This window comes from Erpetoichthys calabaricus, chromosome 1 (genome assembly GCF_900747795.2).
Source record: "Erpetoichthys calabaricus chromosome 1, fErpCal1.3, whole genome shotgun sequence".
NCBI classification, from domain to species: domain Eukaryota; kingdom Metazoa; phylum Chordata; class Cladistia; order Polypteriformes; family Polypteridae; genus Erpetoichthys; species Erpetoichthys calabaricus.
This window is the reverse complement of record NC_041394.2, coordinates 14,095,596-14,106,409: the sequence shown is the minus strand read 5'-3', so window position 1 is coordinate 14,106,409 and position 10,814 is coordinate 14,095,596. Positions and strand designations below refer to the sequence as shown.

The following is a 10,814-nucleotide window of genomic DNA, read 5'->3' as shown; positions in this document are numbered from 1 at the left end:
GATAGATAGATAGAAATACACTATATAATAGATAGATAGATAGAAATACACTATATAATAGATAGATAGAGAAAAACTATATAATAGATAGATAGATAGATAGAAATACACTATATAATAGATAGATAGATATACACTATATAATAGATAGATAGATAGATAGATAGAAATACACTATATAATAGATAGATAGATATACACTATATAATAGATAGATAGATAGATAGATAGATAGATAGATAGATAGATAGATAGATAGATAGATAGATAGATAGATAGATAGATAGATAGATAGATAGATAGAAATACACTATATAATAGATAGATAGATAGATAGAAATACACTATATAATAGATAGATAGATAGATAGAAATACACTATATAATAGATAGATAGATAGATAGATAGATAGATAGAAAAAACTAGATAGATAGATAGATAGATAGAAATACACTATATACTAGATAGATAGATAGATAGATAGAAATACACTATATAATAGATAGATAGATAGATAGAGAAAAACTATATAATAGATAGATAGATAGATAGATAGATAGATAGATAGATAGAAAAAACTAGATAGATAGATAGATAGATAGAAATACACTATATACTAGATAGATAGATAGATAGAGAAAAACTATATAATAGATAGATAGATAGATAGAGAAAAACTATATAATAGATAGATAGATAGATAGAAATACACTATATAATAGATAGATAGATATACACTATATAATAGATAGATAGATAGATAGAAATACACTATATAATAGATAGATAGATAGATAGAAATACACTATATAATAGATAGATAGATAGATAGAAATACACTATATAATAGATAGATAGATAGAGAAAAACTATATAATAGATAGATAGATAGATAGAAATACACTATATAATAGATAGATAGATATACACTATATAATAGATAGATAGATAGATAGAAATACACTATATAATAGATAGATAGATATACACTATATAATAGATAGATAGATAGATAGATAGATAGATAGATAGAAATACACTATATAATAGATAGATAGATAGATAGATAGATAGAAAAAAACTAGATAGATAGATAGATAGATAGAAAAACACTATATAATAGATAGATAGATAGATAGATAGATAGAAATACACTATATAATAGATAGATAGAAATACACTATATAATAGATAGATACAGTGGTGTGAAAAACTATTTGCCCCCTTCCTGATTTCTTATTCTTTTGCATGTTTGTCACACAAAATGTTTCTGATCATCAAACACATTTAATCATTAGTCAAATATAACACAAGTAAACACAAAATGCAGTTTTTAAATGATGGTGTTTATTATTTAGGGAGAAAAAAAATCCAAACCTACATGGCCCTGTGTGAAAAAGTAATTGCCCCCTTGTTAAAAAATAACCTAACTGTGGTGTATCACACCTGAGTTCAATTTCCGTAGCCACCCCCAGGCCTGATTACTGCCACACCTGTTTCAATCAAGAAATCACTTAAATAGGAGCTGCCTGACACAGAGAAGTAGACCAAAAGCACCTCAAAAGCTAGACATCATGCCAAGATCCAAAGAAATTCAGGAACAAATGAGAACAGAAGTAATTGAGATCTATCAGTCTGGTAAAGGTTATAAAGCCATTTCTAAAGCTTTGGGACTCCAGCGAACCACAGTGAGAGCCATTATCCACAAATGGCAAAAACATGGAACAGTGGTGAACCTTCCCAGGAATGGCCGGCCGACCAAAATTACCCCAAGAGCGCAGAGATGACTCATCCGAGAAGTCACAAAAGACCCCAGGACAACGTCTAAAGAACTGCAGGCCTCACTTGCCTCAATTAAGGTCAGTGTTCACGACTCCACCATAAGAAAGAGACTGGGCAAAAACGGCCTGCATGGCAGATTTCCAAGACGCAAACCACTGTTAAGCAAAAAGAACATTAGGGCTCGTCTCAATTTTGCTAAGAAACATCTCAATGATTGCCAAGACTTTTGGGAAAATACCTTGTGGACTGATGAGTCAAAAGTTGAACTTTTTGGAAGGCAAATGTCCCGTTACATCTGGCGTAAAAGGAACACAGCATTTCAGAAAAAGAACATCATACCAACAGTAAAATATGGTGGTGGTAGTGTGATGGTCTGGGGTTGTTTTGCTGCTTCAGGACCTGGAAGGCTTGCTGTGATAGATGGAACCATGAATTCTACTGTCTACTAAAAAATCCTGAAGGAGAATGTCCGGCCATCTGTTCGTCAACTCAAGCTGAAGCGATCTTGGGTGCTGCAACAGGACAATGGCCCAAAACACACCAGCAAATCCACCTCTGAATGGCTGAAGAAAAACAAAATGAAGACTTTGGAGTGGCCTAGTCAAAGTCCTGACCTGAATCCAATTGAGATGCTATGGCATGACCTTAAAAAGGCGGTTCATGCTAGAAAACCCTCAAATAAAGCTGAATTACAACAATTTTGCAAAGATGAGTGGGCCAAAATTCCTCCAGAGCGCTGTAAAAGACTCATTGCAAGTTATCGCAAACGCTTGATTGCAGTTATTGCTGCTAAGGGTGGCCCAACCAGTTATTAGGTTCAGGGGGCAATTACTTTTTCACACAGGGCCATGTAGGTTTGGATTTTTTTTTCTCCCTAAATAATAAAAACCACCATTTACAAACTGCATTTTGTGTTTACTTGTGTTATATTTGACTAATGGTTAAATGTGTTTGATGATCAGAAACATTTTGTGTGACAAACATGCAAAAGAATAAGAAATCAGGAAGGGGGCAAATAGTTTTTCACACCACTGTAGATAGATAGAAAAAAACTATATAATAGATAGATAGATAGATAGATATACACTATATAATAGATAGATAGATAGATAGATAGATAGATAGATAGATAGATAGATAGATAGATAGATAGATAGATAGATAGATAGATAGATAGATAGATAGATAGATAGATAGATAGATACTTTATTAATCCCAAGGGGAAATTTAGATACTCCAGCAGCACCTTACTGATACAGAAAACAATATTAAATTCAATTATTTTGAGTTGTTTTTTAAAAGAATTCATGGAGTCAGCTGACCTGATTAATTTTGGTAGGTCATTCCAGAGTCTGGGCGCTATACAGCTGAAGGCCCTGCTGTCACCCATGGAGTGTAGATTAGTGAGGGGCACAACAAGATTACCAGAATCAGAGGACCTTAGTGGGCGGACAGGCACATAGTGATGGAGAAGGTCACTGATGTAGTTTGGCGCGAGGTTATTTAAGGCTTTGTAGGTTATTAGTAGGATTTGATATTCAATCCTGTAAGACACAGGGAGCCAGTGAAGGCGGAGCAGGATGGGTGTGATGTGCTCTCTGCTGCTGGTCCATGTACGGACTCTTGCAGCTTAGTTTTGAATAAGCTGGAGCTGAGATATAAGAGTAGAAGGGGCACCTGCCAGTAGGGAATTACAATAATCGATGTGGGATGTGCTAAAAGCATGGACAAGTTTGTCAGCGTTAGAAAAGGAGAGGAAGGAGTGAACATGGGATATGTTATGGAGGTGAAAGTAAGAAAGTTTCTTAATGTGGTTTATGTGGGCGGAATAAGAGAGGGAGGAATCAAAAATGACACCAAGGTTCTTTACAGTAGAGGCAGGTCTGGTGAGATCACCACCATCCCTACTATCGCTGCAGATCACAATGTCATCAGCAAGCATTACAGTCCAAGGGGACTCCTGTCTAATCTGTCAACCTGTCCATCACCATTGCAAATAAGAAAGGGCTCAGAGCCGATCCCTGATGTAATCCCACCTCTGTCACTCCGACCTCAGACCTCACCACTGTCACACTCCCCTCGTACATATCCTGTACAACTCTTACGTACTTCTCTGACACTCCCGTCTTCCTCATACAATACCACAGCTCCTCTCTCCTCACCCTATCATATTCTTTCTCCAGGTCCACAAAGACGCAATGCAACTCCTTCTGGCCTTCTCTAAACTTCTCCATCAACACCCTCTGAGCAAACATCACATCTGTGGTGCTCTTTCTTGGCATGAAACCACACTGCTGCTCACTAATCATCATCTATCTTTCTTAAATGAGCTTCCACTACTCTTTCCCATAACTTCATGCTGTGGCTCATCAATTTTACACCCCTGTAGTTACTGCAGTCCTGCACATCTCCCTTAATTCTTAAATATTGGCACCAGTACACTTCTTCTCCACTCCTTAATAGTGAGGTACAATAACTCAATCCCTACAGTACCGTGGAGTCAGTGTGTCCTCAGACTCCTTCCCTTTCTTTGCACTTCATAATGCTGTTGATTTAATTTTGAAATGGATAGATCTACCATTTTTTTCTGCTTTTCTCTCTCACGCCCCCCAAACATACGCAGATTGAATTATTTCTGAGGTAATTTGGAGTCACCATGGGCTTCGGCCAAAATGAGCCCTGTGATGGACAGTGCCAGTTTGCTGACTTGTGTGTACTGAGGTCTAGATAGATGCCATGCATACCAACTGGGAAGGTTTGGGTCTTGTAGTTTAATTACAAATAGGAAGACAGAGCAACTTAGGAGAAGAAGTTACTTGTAGTTTTCTAAAGAATTCCTGTAGGAGTTAAGCCGAGGTGATGTTAAAATGGCTTTCATTATGGACGTCATTGAAATAACAGCTCGGTGCAGGGAGTCACTTTTAGAGACTGGACCTCCGGCTCGGGCGGCACGGTGGCGCAGTGGGTAGCGCTGCTGCCTCGCAGTTGGGAGATCTGGGGACCTGGGTTCGCTTCCTGGGTCCTCCCTGCGTGGAGTTTGCATGTTCTCCCCGTGTCTGCGTGGGTTTCCTCCGGGCGCTCCGGTTTCCTCCCACAGTCCAAAGACATGCAAGTTAGGTGGATTGGCGATTCTAAATTGGCCCTAGTGTGTGCTTGGTGTGTGGGTGTGTTTGTGTGTGTCCTGCGGTGGGTTGGCACCCTGCCCAGGATTGGTTCCTGCCTTGTGCCCTGTGTTGGCTGGGATTGGCTCCAGCAGACCCCCGTGACCCTGTGTTCGGATTCAGCGGGTTGGAAAATGGATGGATGGATGGACCTCCGGCTCTGCTCAGACGTGACGAGGCTGCCATCTAGTGGTTTCCGTAGTGAGGAACAATAACTCAATCAGCGGAGTCAGTGCGTCCTCAGACTCCTTCACTTTCTGTGCACTTCATAATGCTGTTGATTTAATTTTGAAATGGACATTTTCCATCCATCCATCCTTCCCACGATTCCTGCGATCCTCCAGTGTAGTGTGGATGTCATGGATCGCTGGGAGCTGTGCGCCCGTGATCTGCTGTGCTTGTGTTCACCACACACTGCCGAGCTCTACAGTCCTGAACTGACCAGTTGCTGTACCAGGATGTGATGTGTCCTGTCAGGATGGACTCCACAGTACACCTGTAGAATCTGCACAGGGTTTTGGGGGACATCCGGGCTTTACTCAGTCTCCTGAGGAAGTAGCGGCATTGTTGGGCTTTCTTTTCTACTGCTGCAGTGTGACTTGCCCATTTAAGGTCATCAGTGAGGGTGACTCAGAGGAACCTAAAGCTGCTGACCTGCTCCACAGCCTCACCTCCTATGTAGATGGGGCTGTGCTCTGTTGCCTGTTTGTGGAAATCCACAATCATCTCCTTAGTTTTGCTAATGTTGAGGGTGAGGTTGTTGTCCTGACACCATTCTGCCAGGAGTCTGACCTCCTCCCTGTAGGCCGTCTCATCGTCCTCACTGATCAAACCTATTACAGTGGTATCATCGGCAAACTTGAGGATGGTGTTAGAGCTGTACTTAGCTACGCAGTCATGGGTGTAGAGTTACAGTATACAGTTGAAGTTAGCAGTTTGTCTGCAGATTGGGTGAATTCTACAAAACTCACTTTCTAACCCCCACCACAGATTTTAGACTTGGTCACCTGGTTACTCAGTTACTTAGGAGGGGGTCCCATTGGTTTCAAACCTCAAAATTCTTGAAGCCACTCCAAACTTTAGAGATGGTTTGATCCCCTTGTCCTGCTCTGTGTCTCACCACAATTTGAGCACGGAGGTCTTCAGAGAGTTCTTGGACAAACACGGTTTGGTTTCTGTCCTGATGTGCAGTGTGGTGATGTGGGACTTTTGAGAATGACCCAAGTGTTGGTTTTCACAAAGTTTGCTGCTTCAGTGTAGATAGATAGATAGATAGATAGATGTGAAAGGCACTCTATAACAGATGATAGATAGATAGATAGATAGATAGATAGATAGATAGATAGATAGATAGATAGATAGATAGATAGATAGATAGATAGATAGATAGATAGATATGAAAGGCACTATATAACAGATGATAGATAGATAGATAGATAGATATGAAAGGCACTATATGATTGATAGATAGATAGAAGAAAGGCACTGTATAATTATTAGATAGATAGATATGAAAGGCACTATATGATATTTAGATAGATAGATAGATAGATAGATAGATAGATAGATAGATAGATAGATAGATAGATAGATAGATAGATAGATATGAAAGGCACTATATGATTGATAGATAGATAGAAGAAAGGCACTGTATAATTATTAGATAGATAGATATGAAAGGCACTATATGATAGATAGATAGATAGATAGATAGATAGATAGATAGATAGATAGATAGATAGATAGATAGATAGATAGATAGATACTATATCATTGATTGGACTAAACTCAATTCCAGTGTCAAAATGAGTGTCTTCTGATTGGCGAGTTCTTATCTCCATCCTCGTTGCTCTTGAATTTCGCTCCTTCTGCTCCGAGTGGTCTACAGAGAGACCCCTGCTCAGATGTCGGCTCCACATTTCATTCCCACCTTGACGTCCTGGCAGATCCTGGTTTGAAGAGTTCAGCCACTTACTTTGGAATGCCAGGGGGGGTTTTGTGCGTTGGATGCCTGGGTCTCTGCTCTATCTGCTCTCTTCACAGGCCTGGTGTGCCACTAAAGTCTGGCAGAATGGACAATGCCCACTTTGTCCCGTAATATCATAACCAGGCCTCCAAGTTTTTCCATTTCCGACAAGTACATCTACCTCCCAATAAAGTGGTCAGACAGTGAAGAGGGTCTTTACAGCCTCCATTGCAGACCACCACAGATGTTCCAGTTGTTGTTCTGTGTATGTTATGACCACTAGGGGGTGCTGCAGTGCCCCAAAGCCCAGACACAGCCTCACAGTAAAAACAAAAGGTTTATTAACAAAAATCATGTGCATATGATGGCACCCAAAGTGGCATCAACCTAACAATTCTTCTCTCTGCTCCTCACCTCCCAGGTAAGCTTTGTCCATCCTCCATACATGACTCCAACTTTTAAGTTGGTCCCAGGGCCACATTCGGTGCCAGGGCATAGCCTGATGCAAGTATTTCTGGGTGAAACTGAAGTCCCATAAAGTAGGGATATTGGCTCCCTGCAGCAATTCCTGGCAGCACCAACTGTGACCACCCTACACAAGACAATGGCACAAATTCGACACATACAAGGCTTTTATTAAAACACTTTCCTTTCTTCCCCCCACCTGCAGCACAAGTACAGTTGATAAGCACAAACCTTCTTGCCTCTCCTCAGTCTCTTCTTCCTCAGGCAAGTATTGTCCTCTCCCTCCCACCTCTGCCTCTCTAAATGGAGTGAGGCGGCTCCTTTTATAGAGGACCCAGAAGGGCTCCAGGTGTCCAATGATCATCTTCCAGCAGCACTTCTGGGTGTGGCGTCAGTCCTGCCATGAAGGGCTCTACTGTTCTCCTTGAGCCCCCCTCCATTACCCCCTGGGGAGGCCAGCTCTCCCAATCCATCCCCTAGCCCAAACCTAGTCCATCCCTTCTACAGGGATCCTGGCTGGGTAGAAGTCCTCTGGCTGTCTGTTAAACCACAGCACCCGACAAGGCTGTCCTATGGGACTACAATACCCAGCATGCCTTGCATGAATAGCATCACCCATGGAGGATGCCACCTAGTGTACTGGGTGAGCACATTGTCCTGCCCACCCAATCCTTGCATCAGCCTGGCCTCCTGGCCTGGTAAGGAACCTGAGCCTGGTCCAGCAGGGATGCTTGCCCATGTGTGCCATCCATCACAATCTTCACTTATGCAGTGAGAGAAAATCGAAATACACTTCATATGTGGTTGCAATAAAATGAAAAAGCAAGGTTTGTGATCATCAAGCCGCATTCATAAAGATGCTCCCAAAAATATTCACAAGTACAATTTTCCATTTTCCAGACTTATCAATGCCCAACTGACCCCCTTATCCGAGTGAACTGGCACTCCACTGCAGGGTTGGCTCCTGCCTTTCACCCGATGCTGCCTGGACGGGCTCCACCACCATCACCTAGATGAAGCAAACGTGAGGTGGCCTAAGTTCCAATAAATAAATAATAATAAAAGCCCCTGCAGTCCATTAATTATTTCAAAGTCTTTATTTCTGTTTCAGAAGAAAATGGAACATTGAGAATAGAAGAATAAAAATCAATGAACGAGGTTTGGGATGCCAAAGTGGGATATTCCACCGTTTTTGCTATTAACATAAAACACACACAAAAAAGGGAGGTTTTTACTTGGAGAGAATAATAAAAAATAAATAAGATCAGGAGTGTTCTTCCCCGGTTGGCACACAGGCAATGGCCACGCTGGCATTCAGTTAGTACAAGCCCAGGCAGGAGTGGTTTCATAATTTGAACAAAAGAAAAATCAAAAGGCTGTCATGGTCCATTCTGAAATGGTAGTGGTAAAACAAAACAAAAAAAAAACAACCAACACACACCACAGCCCAGACTGGCACAACCTGAGTGCCCGCCTGGCATCATGTACTGGAGACTCCACATGGAAAACTACAAAAGGAACAGCAAAAGCAGAGAGGACATCAATCTCTTTAAGAGTCATGGGGCTGGCTCTACACCTGGCATTAGTCTTGAGTGGGGCGACCGACCGTGGATGGAGAGTCAAGTGGCATCTTCTTGGCACTTGGCTTCATGGCTCTCCACTTGTAATTTCCAGAAATGATTCGGATTGTGGAATTAAAAAAAAAAAAAAAAAGAGCTACAGTGGGAATGCCATCATGATGACCTTCCACTAAATCAAAACCCCGGGACCTCTCGGGCATCACAGTATCACTGCATAGGCATGACATGTGACCACAGTTGAGAGGATTGCCATGTAGATCATGTAAATACATACATACACACACACACACACAGTCAATGGTTGTATTAACAGCAATCTTGGGCACTACAAACACAGACGCATGTGACGTTATGTTAACGGTATGTCTATAATTCAATGCAAAGTGCGCTTTATTTCTACAAATATACACAATATGCACACACACAGCAGGATGTGCACACTAGGGGCATGTAAGGTATGTACACTACACATACACACACACGAAAACTACTGTACTGTGTACAAAAAAGTGAACACTCCGAGCAAAGTGCACGTCTGCACTGCATATACACACAGACTGGTGCACACCACACACACTGCACTACTCAAAACGCACTGCGTGCCATAGGTGTGCACATTCCGCTTACACACACACACACACACACACACACACACACACACACCCCATAGGCACAGGTCACGTGTAAGACTACATACAGTATACATATATGTTCAGCTATCTCTCACACACCCCATAGGCACAGGTCACATGTGTGTAAGACTACATATACATACATGTTCAGCTCTCTCTCACAAACACACACACACACACACACAAGGTCGATGACTACACAAATGAAATGCACACTATATGTTTCACACACAGACAGAAATTGGTAAGAAACCCATTTTGCTGCAGCCATCAAAGCCACGGGGCAGAAGAGACGCCTCTTTTGCATTTTGTACAACTGAACAAGTCCCGTCGGTGAAGCCAGCTTCAAGTAGAGCAAGAAGATCCCAATTTGGCAGCTCTGACGCAACTTTCAAAGAGAAATGTGAGCAGATTGTCTGAGAGTGATCCAAAAAGAGAAAAATAATAATAATAAATGATAATAAAAGCAAGTGAATGCTGCCAAATAATAATAAAAAAACCTCAGAGAGTCTGCCAAGGATTGTCTGAAGAGAGCGCAGAGCCAACGCCGGGGTGGCCGGCTCAGATAATAAATAGGGAAACTGTCTCTCAAACAAGACTCAAGTCTTCCTTGCCATCGCGGTTGTGGAGTCCTTCTGGCCCATAAACTGAACAATGGAAGTTTTAAAAGTTCTTCTTTCTGTCTTTTCCTACCAGTCCTCCCACCCCCATTCTTTATTGAAAGGTCAAGGGTGCCAGTCTTCAAAGTTGTCCTTTTTGGAAAGGATGCCAGTTGGCCCTGGCCAGTTACATGACCGACTCCTTCTCATGGTCTGCAACTAGGACCCCTTCTAACGTGATGGCGGTGTCCTTCTTGAGCAGAGGCAGGTCTTCTTCCTCCGGCGGAGGGGGGCTCTTTGCAGAATGGTTGCCCCCTTCTAGTCGGACTTCCGTCAGTTCGGTGTCATCACTCAGTCCTTGTCTCTCCACGAAGTTCTGCAGCAGGCCAGCCCCAAAGGCGTCTCCCTCGACGTTGATCACCGTACAGGTGCGGTCCCTGGAGGAGGAAAACACACAGTGAGGGGACTGGATGGAGTGGCTCAGTACTCATGACGTGGATTAAGACCACTTGATAATCTGTGTATTGCAGTATATGGTGCCTACTGTGCAGGAAGGGTGACAAGACAAACGACTGGAGCTCCGGCAATGCACCGCCATGGCACTTCACTAGCACTGCTCTCTTATCTT

The 10,814-nt window shown here is 42.1% G+C and overlaps 1 protein-coding gene across 1 annotated transcript in view; it reads right to left on the bottom strand.

Moving 5' to 3' along the window:
- Positions 1-8,453: 8,453 nt before the first annotated feature.
- slc1a5 (solute carrier family 1 member 5) overlaps positions 8,454-10,814 on the bottom strand; it is a 34,246-nt gene continuing 31,885 nt past the window's right edge. The window contains exon 8 of the mRNA XM_028791010.2: positions 8,454-10,623. Within this exon, the coding sequence (XP_028646843.2) occupies positions 10,374-10,623 (250 nt within the window). The 3' untranslated portion in view covers positions 8,454-10,373. The remainder of the gene's footprint in view (positions 10,624-10,814) is intronic.